This window comes from Oncorhynchus mykiss, chromosome 10 (genome assembly GCF_013265735.2).
Source record: "Oncorhynchus mykiss isolate Arlee chromosome 10, USDA_OmykA_1.1, whole genome shotgun sequence".
Taxonomy (NCBI): domain Eukaryota; kingdom Metazoa; phylum Chordata; class Actinopteri; order Salmoniformes; family Salmonidae; genus Oncorhynchus; species Oncorhynchus mykiss.
Genome location: NC_048574.1, coordinates 61,855,287 through 61,869,451, shown reverse-complemented (window position 1 = coordinate 61,869,451; position 14,165 = coordinate 61,855,287). Strand labels below are relative to the sequence as shown.

General features: G+C 47.2%; 1 protein-coding gene across 1 annotated transcript; it reads right to left on the bottom strand.

The window, feature by feature from the left end:
* Nucleotides 1-1,251: 1,251 nt before the first annotated feature.
* Nucleotides 1,252-8,996, bottom strand: tmem132a (transmembrane protein 132A). The gene is made up of 8 exons (XM_036989372.1): nucleotides 8,946-8,996; nucleotides 8,462-8,593; nucleotides 8,050-8,259; nucleotides 7,287-7,831; nucleotides 6,523-6,675; nucleotides 6,033-6,228; nucleotides 5,543-5,686; nucleotides 1,252-1,458 (listed from the first exon to the last, which is right to left on the bottom strand). Exons 1-8 carry the CDS (start codon nucleotides 8,994-8,996, stop codon nucleotides 1,252-1,254), a joined length of 1,638 nt encoding a protein of 545 aa, XP_036845267.1.
* Between the last annotated feature and the right edge of the window lie 5,169 nt (nucleotides 8,997-14,165).

The following is a 14,165-nucleotide window of genomic DNA, read 5'->3' as shown; positions in this document are numbered from 1 at the left end:
AATTGACTGGAATTTAAATGGAATTGACGCCAAGTCATAATGTTTGTGTTTGAGTTTTTGAGTATGTGCCATCTAGGAATAAGAGCTGGATAATGCAGAGAGCCTATTTTAAGGCACTGGGTTAGGGAATTAGTAGTCTCTTCTACCAGCTGTTTGCCTGTAGTGTTTGTATGGTGAATGACGCTTTTTGGCAGTAGACCTTGGGTTTGTGTCAAATCGCACCTTAATCCCTATATAGTGCACTACTTTTGTCAAGGGTCCATATGGCTCTGGTCAAAAGTAGTGCACTATATAGGGAATAGCGTGCCAAGTGGGACACAGCCCTTCACTGTTCTACCAGACATTCCCAGTGATGTAAAGTACTTAAGTAAAAATACTTTAAAGTACTACTTATGTCGTTTTTTGGGTATCTGTACTTTACTTTACTATTTATATTTTGGACTACTTTTATTTCACTACATTCCTAAAGAAAACGCTGTACTTTTTACTCCATACATTTTCCCTGACACGCAAAAGTACTTGTTACATTTCGAATGCTTAGCAGGACAGAAAATGGTCCAATTTGCCCACTTATCAAGAGAACATCCCTGGTCATCCCTACTGCCTCTGATCTGGCGGACTCACTAAACACAAATGCGTTGTTTTTAAATGATGTCTGAGTGTTGGTGTGACCCTGGCTATGCATAAATAAAAAAATACAATTGTGCTGTCTGTTTTACTTAATATCAGGAATTCTTTATTATTTGTGCTTTCACTTTTGATACTTCAGTATATTTTAGCAATTACATTTAGTTTGATACTTAAGTATATTTAAAAGCAAATACTTTTAGACTTTTACACTTGTCATTTTCTATTAAGGTATCTCTACTTTTACTCAAGTATGAAAATTGAGTACTCTTTCCACCACTGGGCCTTCCTGGTTTGGTGTTTCAACCTCCTGCTCTGTCTTGAGATAGATAAAGATGGAATAGGAAAGGAGATTATGCTAAAAGGAGACCAGGAGGTGAACTGGGAACAGATTGCCAGGCCATCATTGTAAAAAATAATTTGTTATTTAATTGACTTGCCTAGATAAATAAAGGTTAAATAAAAACACATACAAATGGAAGTTCTAACTGTTCCATTCCCCATCATTCTATCAACTGCTTTAGGAATCTTGATGTTAATGACATGGCCATGTCTAATCCTGCTTTATGTCATTCCTGCTCAGTGTGTCTTCATCTTTCTCTCGACGCACGCACGCACAGGGACTCACCCGTTCTCGGTGTAGTGGTTCCAGCCATCGATGGCGCTCAGCTCGTTATCGGACAGTGAGACGCGCAGCGGGACGACAGGAGCCCACACCGACAGACATAGGGAACCACTGAGCGTGCCCAGGAGAAACTCCACCCCTACGCAGGTGCTGCCCACCCCTGATTCACTTCCGTCGACGAAGAGGGTTGAGCAATCGCTTGACACCTGTTGAATCAAAACAGGGGGTGATAAAGGGAGTGGAGGATTGCGTGTGCTTGTGGGTCAAATCAATCCAAACAAATAACATTTTATTTGTCACATGCTTAGTAAAACAACAGGTGTACACTAACAGTGAAACGCTTACGTACGGGCCCTTTCCCAACAATGCAGAGAAAAATATAAAAGTAATAACAAGAGGAATAAATACACAAGCATACAATACACAACTGTTTGAAATAATCATACTACCCGTACTATTTGTGACGTGTATTGAGTATATCGTATGCTTACTGTTCATAGTCTGGATATAGTTATTATGCCAAAAGTTCCTGGATGTTGTACTAAATTTGGCAAAATATGAAGTATAGATTTCCGTACTTTAGGCCTCATAATGCAATTCTTCAGGAAGTGGATGTGGTTTCTAGATTTTAAGAAAATGGCAGAAAATATGCAGTCAAAGTATAACGAGAGCGGATTCAAATTAATTGTTTTGATTAATTATGACAAATGTTAAGAAAATGTAATAAAGTAATTTATTTTCAAATAAGTTACCTTACACGTTAATACTCTCGTCTGAGTGTACCAGAGCGCAGAATATTGAATTTACCAACGCTCAACACGAGTTGAATATGGCCGGTGTCAGTAAATGGCGGCAAAAAAAAGCTTATTTAAATTGTTGCCAGCAGCACAGTTACAGCCACAAACGCTCTGGATAACCAGCTCTGGTAGGCCGAGTAAAATGGCCAGAGTGGTGTCATTTGTGTCTGGAAACAGCTAGCAAGCCAGCCAACGTTATCTTGGGTGCTTGACAGCCGCTGTAAGGTCAGAACGCTCAAATCAACCCTACTCCAGTGTGCGCTCTGAACGCTCCGAGAGCGAAACGCTCTGAATTTACAAACGGACAATCTGACAACGCTCCGAATTTAAGAGTGCATTCTGGCATTCCGGATTGAATTTAAGATCACACCCAAAGTCGTAAAATGTCTAACTAGTCATTTGTTATGCTAACAAGCTAGCAAGAGGTTGCATAGTAACAGCATCAAATTCCGGTAGACATGAGAAGAGCTAGTACGCTCAACTGAAAGCATACTGTTCGTTTACAGTATACGGACACGAACTAATATTATTGTAATGAAACAAGCAGGGAGGGAGCCTCGAACCCTCGACCTTCTAGCCCGAAGTCCAGCGAGCTATCGACTGCCGCAAAAGCATGCTCGTGCGGCAGAGTCGATTTACGCGCATATAAACTCAGGGTCGTTACACTATGTAGTATATACTCACACGAGTTGATTTACGCGCATATAAACTCAGGGTCGTTACACTATGTAGTATATACTCATTATGTATGTAGTATACAGTATGTTAGTATGTGTATGGGGAACACAGTTAGTATGGGGAACACAGCTAATGAGTAACGATAACTTGTGATAACTTAAAGTGACTAGGCAAAAGGATAGATAATAAACATTAGCAGCCACATATGTGATGAGTCAAAAGAGTTAGTGCAAAAGTGGGGTCAATGCAGATAGTCCGGGTTGCTATTTGGTTAACTATTTAGCAGTCTTTTTGGTTGGGGTAGAAGCTGTAAAGGGTCCTGTTGGTTCCCTACTTGGTTCATCGGTACCGCCTGCCGTGCAGTAGCAGAGAGAACAGTCTATGACTTGGGTGGCTGGAGTCTTTGACAATTTCTGGGGCCTTCCTTTGACACCGCCTGGTATAGAGGTTCTGGGTGGCAGGAAGCTCGGCCCCAGTGATGGACTGGGTTGTATGCATTAACCTCTGTAGAGCTTTGCGGTCGGATACCAAGCAGTTGCCTTATAAAACGGTGATGAAGCCAGTCAAAATACTCTCAATGGTGCAGCTATATAACTTTTAGAGGACCTGAGGCCCCGTGCCAAATCTTTTCAGCCTCCTGAGGGTGAAGAGGCGTTGTCGTGCTTTCTTCATGACTGTGTTGATGTGCGTGGAACATGTTAATTCCTTAATGATGTGGACGCCGAGGAACTTGAAGCTCCTGACCCGCTCCACTACAGCCCCGTCGATGTGGATGGGTGCTTGGCCCTCTGTTTCCTGTATTCCACGACCAGCTCCTTTGTCTAGCTGACGTTGAGGGAAAGGTTGTTATCCTGGCACTGTGCTGACCTCCCTATAAGTTGTCTCGTCTTCATCTGAAAACTTAATGATGGTGTTGGAGTCATTTCAGTCCCAGGGTCCTGAGCCTAGTGATGATCTTGGAGGGCACTTTGTTGTTGAACGCTGAGCTGTAGTCGATGAGCAGCATTCTCAGGTGTTCCTCTTATCCAGGTGGGAAAGGGCAGTGTGGAGTGCAAAAGAGATTGTGTCATCTGTGGATCTGTTGGGGCGGTATGTGAATTGGACTGGGTCCAGGGTATCAGAGATGATGGTGCTGATGTGAGCCATGACCAGCCTTTCAGTGTTGCATGGTTCAGTGTTGCTTGTCTCGAAAGCGAGCATAGAAGGCATTTAGCTTGTACGGTAGGTTTGCGTCACTGGGCAGCTCGCAGCAGGGTTTTCTGCAGGGTTTTCTGTGATCGTTTGCAAGCCCTGCCACATACAACAACCGTCATAGCCGGGGTAGTAGGATTCAATCTTAGTCCTATATTGACGCTTTGCCTGTTTGATGGCTCGTTGGAGATCATAGCAGGATTTTTTATAAACGCCCGGATTAACGTCCCGCTCCTTGAAAGCGGCAGCTCTAGTTTTTTAAATCTCAGAGCAGATATTGTCTGTAATCTATGGCGGGAGAGCCTTGTATGCGGTTCTGCGTGAGGAGTAAAGGTGAACAAGAGTTTTGTCGCCTCTACTTGCACAGTGACACACCTGTAAAAATGAGGTAAAACAGATTTTAGTTTCCGTGTATTAAAATCACCAGCCTCCTCTGGATGTGCATTTTCTTGTTTGCTTATGGCCCTATACAGTTCGTTGAGTACGAACTTAGTGACAGCATCGGTTTGTGGTGGTAGATAAACAGCTAGGGAAAAATATAGATGTGAACTCTCTTGGTAAATAGCAGTGGTGGAAAAAGTACCTACTTGTCATACTTGAGTAAAAGTCACGATACCTTAATAGAAAATGTAAAGAGAAAGTCACCTAGTAAAATCCTACTTAAGTATATTTGAGCAATTACATTTACTTTTGATACTTAAGTTTTTTAAAAACCAAATACTTTTAGACTTTTACTCAAGTATCAATAGTAAAAGCATATATTTTTTACATTAGTGGATAGCCAGGGGCACGCTCCAACACTCAGACATCATTTACAAACGAAGTATGTGTTTTGTGAGTCCGCCAGATCAGAGGCAGTAGGGGTGACCAGGAATGTTCTCTTGATAAGTGTGTGAATTAGAATATTTCCCTGTCCTGCTAAACATTTAAAATGTGACAAGTACTTTTGGCTATCTGGAATGTAATGAAGTAAAAGTAAAAGTTGTCAAAAATAACTACTTAAGTAGTACTTTCAAGTATTTTTACTTAAGTACTTTACACCACTGGTAAAAAGTATGGTCTGCAGCTTATCATGAGGTATTCTAACTCAGGCGAGCAAAAACTCGCGATTTCCTTAACATTAGAGATTGCGCACTAGCTGTTGTTAACAAGAAAACACACCCATCTTATTTCAGTCGTTCAGGTCCTGTTGATAGGATAGTCTCAAACGGAGCTAATCCAGTTGGTTCTCCAGTGATTTTACATTTGCCAATAGAACAGAGGGTAGAGGCGGTTTATCTGCTCGCCAACGCAGTCTCATCAGGATGCCGGCTCGTTTGCCTCTCTTGTTTGCCTCTCTCTTCCTGTTTTGAGTCTGTTTTGAGTCTGTTTTGAGTCTGTTTTGATGGCTTGGTCCAGAGGTACCGACGTCCAGAGGTTGTTAGAAATTGTCATTCAAATCGAGGTTAGTGATTGCTGTTCTGTTGTCCAGAAGCTGTTTTTTTGTCATAGGAAATAATGGCGGTTAATATCAGCATGAAAAAAACTCACAAAATAGCAGAATTGTTCAGGAACCCGTAAAACAGCTGCTTTCCACCGCTGTGTGTGTGGTGCGTATACAGTATGTACAGTCGTGTCTGGTTACCTTGATGATATCATCGTTGGACGACTGACACCTCACCGCCGCGGTGATATCAGACACCTTCCCATCATGCCCCACTGCCAGCACAATGACAGGAAGTGACACGGGCTCGCTGGTCAAGATGGCCGTGTTGATGATCATGCCACTCTGTGTGTTGATGACAACAAGTTCAGTTTTATTGGCCTTATTTAGGAATAAACACACAGAGCTTTTTAAAGGCAGAAACAGTTTCACCGAAACACTAAGGGACCGTAGATGTATGGAGATGTGTTGTGGCTATCGCATGGTCCTTTATTCTACTGCATAGTACATACAGATTATGTAACATTAAGAAGCAAATACACCGTGGGCCAATTTCCCTTCCTAAGAGTTCTGGACTAAGATGCACGGTTATTTTTCCTGACTAAGAGTATTTGGAACTAAGAGGCATGTTCAATGGACGATTCTGTGTCCCCGGGGAAACTGGCCCTGATTTAATAAAGTTCTTACCTACCTCAGTTATGGGAGAGATGCCCGCTATCTCTCTGTCAGTGAAGGAGAAGCTGCTCACTACTCCGCCGCGTGGTGTCGGAGGGTTATTACGGCCTGAGTACTCCACCCACCAGCTGGCCGACACAGTCATGGCAACCCCGAAACTCCTTCGCAAGCCGTCCACTGACAGACAGGCAACCTGCTGCAGAGCAGCGGGACTGAGGGAGAGGAGGCGGGAGGACGGCGACAGGAGAAAGCGGAGTGAAAGGGGTGAGGAGAGAGAGCGAGAGTAGGGAGAAGAGTGGGGAGGATAAGGAAAAAGCCATTTGATGGAAAAAAATCACGTGTTGGAATATTCAATAGAGTAATATTCTCTCACATATGTGGTATCACATGCATGCCATTTTGATAATGTGTCAAGTCACAAACCGGTTAAATTGAATACGTTCCTTCTCTGAGGTAATATTGTACCTGAGTAATATTGTACAGTAATATATATGATGAAGTAATACCTGTCACTGTCCATGTGTCCCGCCAATTTGTGGCAGATGATGGAGATGACGTCATGTTTGGAGCCCTGCGTTTTCTCCAGGTTCACAACCCAGAGGTCGGAGTTCAGAGAGCGCTGGGCAACCAGAGACAAAAGGCCTTTCTTCACCTTCAGTCTGGAAGAGATACATACAGATATAGCGTGACTTACTGTTTGTCACTCTGAATAAGGGCGTCTGGGAAATGACTAAAATGGAAATTAAGATCACTTTATTGTTCAACCACAATTTGACTTCCGCTTTGCTTTTAACCCAACCCCTCTGAAAGACACATACACACACATGTACAGGTTCTGGAGAGGAGCGGATGGGGGGGGGGGGGGGGGGTGACACACTAGGCGCCCCGGGAGCTGTTGTTGTGGGGTGTTACGTGGGCACAACGGTAGACAATGGCATCTAGGATTTGATATCAACCCTCTGGTTGCCAGCTCACTTCCTGACAGATTCGAAGTGGCAACCCTCCGGCTCTCCTCTCTAACCGCTAGGCGATCTGCCGGCCCCAATGTACATGTACTACATACTGTATACATACTATTCATACTAGACAGATACAGTGGCAGTGAGAGAAATGGTTTGATATTGAAATATGAATACAGTATTTATCAGTGAAAGAGAGGAAGCTGCACACTGCTGTGTTCCTATATGTGTTTAGGTCGTCATCAGGTCTCCCTTTTCAATTTGCTGGATTATCACTTACGTCACAGAGCATCACGTAACAAAAGACTTACCGGATAACAACAAACTCTGCACTGAAATTGGCCCTCAGGTTCACAGAAATCCCTATTGGCTGTCCCGTGCGGACCGGTCCCCTGCGATAGCGAATCAGCACGTTGGAATCCAACCGTAGCTCCTCCTCTTCCTGTCCATTGCAACAGTCTATTTCCTCTTTGGTCCTGCTGGCCTCTTTCCCCTTATTGTACTCCCTCAGAGTCACAGCTCCTATATAAATCAACTGTCTCTGAGACTGTGGTAATTTGTCTTCCACACAACTAGGGGGTGCTAGTTTGATGTTGGACGCTATGCCGAACAATGAGTAGTACAACTGGATGCGGTCTCCAGTGTGGGTGGGGCTGTATCTGAGGGCGCCTGGGAAGGGGAGGCCGCCAGCTCCACCGACGACAACACCCTCGTGCCGTCGTCCCCGATTACGGCTGCGGTGTCGGTGTGTGTGTCTGGCACGCTGGTTGGGGCCGAGGTAGGGCTGGCTGGTCTGGTCCGCCTCAAACCAGTCCTTAGATAGGGCCAGGGTCACCACACACAGACCCAATGGAGGCTGGGAAAGAGAGAGGAGAAATGGATGAAGAGAGGGATTGGTGAGCGTTTGGTGTCATACTTTATATAGAACAGAACATTTCAATGTGTTGGCCAGTGTAACAAACACACAACACGACATATCCATCATTCAGAGTCCCGCTAGAGTTCCAAAGAAAACGTTTAGTCCGGTCTCAGTCTTTGGCCGAATATAGTGTGTGCCCGGACGCACGCACACACCTGTGTGACACACGAAGCCTTCTGCTCCTCGGTCTCTTTGAAGGCGTGGAGGGTGATACAGCTCCCTCTGCTGGTGTCCCCTCGTACGTGGAACAACACCCGCACCCTGTACCTCTCCTTTCCTCCTTCATCCCTCTCTCGCTCCACGTGTTTAGAGAGGAGAGACGCAGACAGAGGAGGGGAGAGGGGGAGGATGGGCCCAGAGACCAGCTGAGGAGTGAGAGAAGGAGAGCGAGAGCAGGTTACACTGTTAGAGAGAGGGTTAGAGGAAGATCTCTGCGTTACATATTATCCTGCTACTTCTTAGGACACAGAAATACTACAAAATCTATGGAACTAATTCTCCAAATGTATAAGCAGAGATCTACAGCATTCTGCTGACTGTCAAGGAGCACAATCCCAATTGATTTACCTGGCTGACAGAGTAAGGCCCGAATGAAGCCCGGACCCCCGCTTTGGAGGCTTCCCCAGCCGGAGGCACCATGAGCAGGGACTGGGAGAAGGCGAAGGGGCTGGAGTTGGAGAACAGTGAGCCCAGATCAGCCTGCAACAGGGGCAGAGAGTGCCAGGGAGGGGGGACAACGATTTTGGCCGGGAGGGAGAGAGGGAGGGGAGGCTGGGCATGGGATGTGTGTACTGGTGGATGAGAGAAAGAGATCGACAGAAAAGGAGAGGGAAATATTGATATGTTTGTATCTCTTCTCTCTGGTATATTTCACATAAATTTCACATCAATTGTAAATCACAAATATCAGTTATTTTAAACAAATGAAAAAGGTACCAACTACATTTTTGGTATGTTTACACTCATAAAAAAACATATATCAATGCAATATATTTTTGGAAGAAAAACAACCTGACTCACCGACTGCCAGGAGCGAATAGAGCGCGAGTACCTTCACACCCTCTCTCCCCCACAATGCACCGGGGCAGCTGAGCTCAACCATCACTGCGCCCCTGAAGGATCCCAAAAACCCACACAACCCCAAAAGTGTCATAACACCCTTGCAGCTCTGAGGCGTTGAGAGGCGTTGTGATGGCTCAGGTTCACACACATGCAAAAAAAAATGCCTCCTGGAGGAGGCTTACATTGAGCACGCACCAAAAACCGTCTTTCATCAACCAGCAGCTCCTACATCATCAATATCTTTATGAAACGGTAGGCTCTAGTGGTTGACACCAGTGTCCTGCTACTACATGAACCACATATGCGCTGACAGCGCCTCGTATAATTACGACTATCAAAACTGAAACGTGACATATGATATTTGACATAATTCTGTTATGTAGTTATTGTCCCCACCTGGCTGTGCTTAGCAACAGAAGTCACCAGGCAGGTGTTGTCCTCTCATCGGGGGGTGATGACCCAGAAATAATATACCCTCTGATGCTTTCCTTCTCTTCTCTTTTCTCTCACTCCCTTCCGGCTCTCTCTCTCTCTCTCTCTCTCTCTCTCTCTCTCTCTCTCTCTCTCTCTCTCTCTCTCTCTCTCTCTCTCTCTCTCTCTCTCTCTCTCTCTCTCTCTCTCTCTCTCTCTCTCTCTCTCTCTCTCTCTCTCTCTCTCTCTCTCTCTCTCTCTCCCTCTCTCTCTCTCTCTCTCTCTCTCTCTCTCTCTCTCTCTCTCTCTCTCTCTCTCTCTCTCTCTCTTCTCTTCTCTTCTGCACCTGTGTCCAGGCTGAGTTCCTCTTTATTCCAATGCCACGTTCCTTCTCTTCTCTTTCATGTTCTGTTATTGCATGTTCAGGGCTTCAGCTCCTGTCACTGTTCCAAAGTTGATGTTAAAGTGAAGTCTTCTTCAGTTGGTTGGTATCTGGTGGTTGTCACTGCAGAGAAGCTTATTCCAAGTCCAATGCAGAGAGATTCTAGATCATGAAAACACGTTTGTATTCAGTTATTGTTGTTCCTCTTTTCTGGCAGTTGAGAATTCTTTCCCTCTATTCTTGTTGTGGATCTCTTTGATCTTTAGGTCCTGTCGAGGTGATGCTCTCTCTTTTCCTCCCTCGCTCCCTCGCTCTCTCTCTCTGTCTGTGCCAGATTCACACAATACGGATTTATTCATTTGAAACGGTGAATAATCCCTCTCTCCCTCTACCGCATCCCTCCCTCTCCCTTCCCCTCCTTCCTCCTCTCCCCTCTTTCTTACCTACTCCCCCCTTTCTCTGCAAGATTGATTCACCTTAATTTTTTTTAGCTAAGCACTCCCCTTCCCCCAGTCTTTATCTCTCCATCCATCCCTCGCTCTCTCGTCTCGGAAGGGTGATTTCAACTCTGTTCAGCATCAGATGGTCTATGTATCTGCTGCATTAAGCCGCTCATGTTTAATAGTTGAATAATTTTGAGGCTTAATTCTAAATGCGGTGCATCAGGGGTTTAAACCACTCTCCTCTACCCAGTCAGTCTCTTAAAGTAAATAAATCCCTTTCAACTTTTATTTTTTCCCCCCAGCTAGTGGCCAGACTGTTTTATATATTTTTATGTTTTCTCTCTCTCTCTGTGACATTAACACTTCCATACTGTGTCCAAAATTATTTTCTGGTCAAAAGTAGTGCACTATGTAGGGAATAGGGTGCTGTTTTGGATGCAACCCTGTGATGGGGTTTGCTACAGAACACGGATATGCCTCTTTCTCTCCCTCTATCCGGCTCTCTATGCTTCTGTCATCAACACATGCAACCTATCCCTTGTTAACCCTCTGCATTTTCCTCTCACTATCCTATATGAACTCCCTCCCTCCCTCCCTCCCTCCGTATTTCCTTTCATAATCATGGTTTGATTAAATGACAGATCTGTAAGTGAACCCACTAAACCTTTCTCCCTGTGCCTATCCCCCCACCTCTTCTCCTATCCTCCTCGCTTTCCCCCAATCCCAATCTCCCTCACCACTCTCTCTCTCCCCTCCCTCTCTCTCCCCACCAGTCTCTACCCCACCATTCTCTCGCTCTCTCTCTCCCCTCCCTCTCTCTCCCCACCAGTCTCTCCCCCACCATTCTCTCACTCTCTCTCCCCCAACACTCTCTCTCTCTCCCCCACCACTCTCTCCCCCGCCCACTCTCTCTCTCCCCCCGCCACTCTCTACCCCACCATTCTCTCTCTCTCTCTCCCACCACTCTCTCTCTCTCCCCCCGCCACTCTCTACCCCACCATTATCTCGCTCTCTCTCCCCCGCTACTCTCTCTCTCTCTTTCCCCCACCACTCTCTCCCCCGCCACTCTCTCTCTCCCTCCGCCACTCTCTACCCTACCATTCTCTCTCTCTCTCTCCCCCGCTACTCTCTCTCTCTCCCATCACTCTCTCTCTCCCCCGCCACTCTCTACCCCACCATTCTCTCGCTCTCTCCCCCGCTACTCTCTCTCTCTCCCCCACCACTCTCTCTCTCTCCCCCGCTACTCTCTCTCTCTCCCCCACCACTCTCTCTCTCCCCCCGCCATTCTCTACACCACCATTCTCTCGCTCTCTCTCCCCTGCTACTCTCTCTCTCTCTCTCCCCCACCACTCTCTCTCTCCCCCGCCACTCTCTACACCACCATTCTCTCTCTCTCCCCCACTACTCCCTCTCTCTCTCTCCCCCGCCACTCTCTCTCTCCCCCCGCCACTCTCTACCCCACCATTCTCTCTCTCTCTCCCCCACCACTCTCTCTCTCTCCCCTGCTACTCTCTCTCTCTCTCCCCCACCACTCTCTCTCTCTCCCCCCGCCACTCTCTACACCACCATTCTCTCTCTCTCTCTCTCCCCCACTACTCCCTCTCTCTCTCTCCCCCGACACTCTCTACCCCACCATTCTCTCACTCTCTCTCCCCCGCTACTCTCTCTCTCTCTCCCCCACCACTCTCTCCCCCGCCACTCTATCTCTCTCCCCCGCCACTCTCTACCCCACCATTCTCTCGCTCTCTCTCCCCCGCTACTCTCTCTCTCTCTCTCCCCCACCACTCTCTCTCTCTCCCCCACTACTCCCTCTCTCTCTCTCCCCCGCCACTCTCTCTCTCCCCCCGCCACTCTCTACCCCACCATTCTCTCGCTCTCTCTCCCCCGCTACTCTCTCTCTCTCTCCCCCACCACTCTCTCCCCCGCCACTCTCTCTCTCTCCCCCGCCACTCTCTACACCACCATTCTCTCTCTCTCTCTCTCTCTCCCCCACTACTCCCTCTCTCTCTCTCCCCCGACACTCTCTACCCCACCATTCTCTCACTCTCTCTCCCCCGCTACTCTCTCTCTCTCTCCCCCACCACTCTCTCCCCCGCCACTCTCTCTCTCTCCCCCGCCACTCTCTACCCCACCATTCTCTCGCTCTCTCTCCCCGCTACTCTCTCTCTCCCCCCGCCACTCTCTACCCCACCATTCTCTCTCTCTCTCCCCCACCACTCTCTCTCTCTCCCCTGCTACTCTCTCTCTCTCTCCCCCACCACTCTCTCTCTCTCCCCCCACCACTCTCTACACCACCATTCTCTCTCTCTCTCTCTCCCCCACTACTCCCTCTCTCTCTCTCCCCCGACACTCTCTACCCCACCATTCTCTCGCTCTCTCTCCCCCGCTACTCTCTCTCTCTCTCCCCCACCACTCTCTCCCCCGCCACTCTCTCTCTCTCCCCCGCCACTCTCTACCCCACCATTCTCTCGCTCTCTCTCCCCCGCTACTCTCTCTCTCTCTCTCCCCCACCACTCTCTCTCTCTCCCCCACCACTCCCTCCCCCCCACCACTCTCTCCCCTGCCACTCTCTCTCTCTCTCCCCCCGCCACTCTCTACCCCACCATTCTCTCGCTCTCTCTCCCCCACTACTCTCTCTCTCTCTCTCCCCCACCACTCTCTCTCTCTCCCCCGCCACTCTCTACCCCACCATTCTCTCTCTCTCTCCCCCCTGCTACTCTCTCTCTCTCCCCCACCACTCTCTCTCCCCCCGCCACTCTCTACACCACCATTCTCTCGCTCTCTCTCCCCCCGCTATTCTCTCTCTCCCCCACCTCTCTCTCTAACTATGGTAGTACCGGCATTCCCCACCACCGTATAAACACCCACTACTCCATGTTTTCATGCGACTCCTCTGATTCCCCCATAACAGTCCTCCGACGGCAGCCATTACAGAACACAGATACTGTACACACAAACAAAACTGGAGGTGGGTGTTGAACATTTGTCTAGAAATATGTTTGGATGAGAGGAGGATGGATGAAAAACTAAAGGGGGAGAGGGGAGGATGACAAGATAGAGAGATATGGAGAGGGCTCAGAGAGAGACGCAATATTCATTTAATTCTGGGTAGTTTTGATCCCTCTCTCCGCACTTCTGTGCAGTGATACACCAGTAATACACCGACAGAAGGGGCTTAGGGACAATGCCTGCTCGCCAAATCGCACCCTATTCCCTACACAGTGCACTAAGTAGAGCACTACATAGAGAACAGGGTGACATTAGAGACGCGACCCATGTCCCCGACACGGGCGGATTAGCGTAAAGCCCATAGCATTACATTTCACCAAGCATTCTCGTATTGCTAGTCGAATCGGAAAACACTCCCAGCCGTCTTCCTGGACCCATCTCTTTCTCTCTTCTTCTTCTTCCTTCCGCCTCCTTTCTTGTACCTGGAATCCTGGCATTATTCATTTACTGCGCTGACTTCCTTTCTCTCTCCTTCTCCCCGTCTCTCTTTTCTTACCATTTTTTTTGTATCTTGGTCAAATCAAATTGTATTCGTCACGTACACATATTAGCAGATGTTAAAGCGGGCGCAGCGAAATACCCATGTTTCTAGCTCCGGCAGGGCAGTAAAGTGTTTAACATTTCAATATGAATACACAAATAATCACACGCCCCAAAAAAAAGGTCAAAACAAGAAATGAAGAAATATCAGAACGAGCAGTATAAGATGAATGTTGGTGAGGTGTTACTACATCCTAGTAACGTGGTCATCTTTATTTACACGGACTGAACTTCACTGAGTACAGTCATTTCAGTGTGTGTGTGTGTGTGCTGCGTGACATATCTGTGCGTGTGTCTGTGAGTGAGAGAGCTATGTTAATATCTGTATGCCTGCTAATGCTCATCATGCGTGTTGTATTTTGTGAACTCACTTAATGTGTCAAAGTGACTGGATTCACAGCAGGTTCACTTGATCATACTTTTG

Coding starts and splice junctions, on each gene's coding strand:
- tmem132a (XM_036989372.1), bottom strand. CDS start 8,996: ATGGTTGAGCTCAGCTGCCCCGGTGCATTGTGGGGGAGAGAGGGTGTG. Junction 7,832..8,049: donor AGGCTTCGTGTGTCACACAG/GTGTGTGCGTGC, acceptor TCTCTTTCCCAG/CCTCCATTGGGTCTGTGTGT. Junction 5,687..6,032: donor GCATCTCTCCCATAACTGAG/GTAGGTAAGAAC, acceptor ATCAACACACAG/AGTGGCATGATCATCAACAC.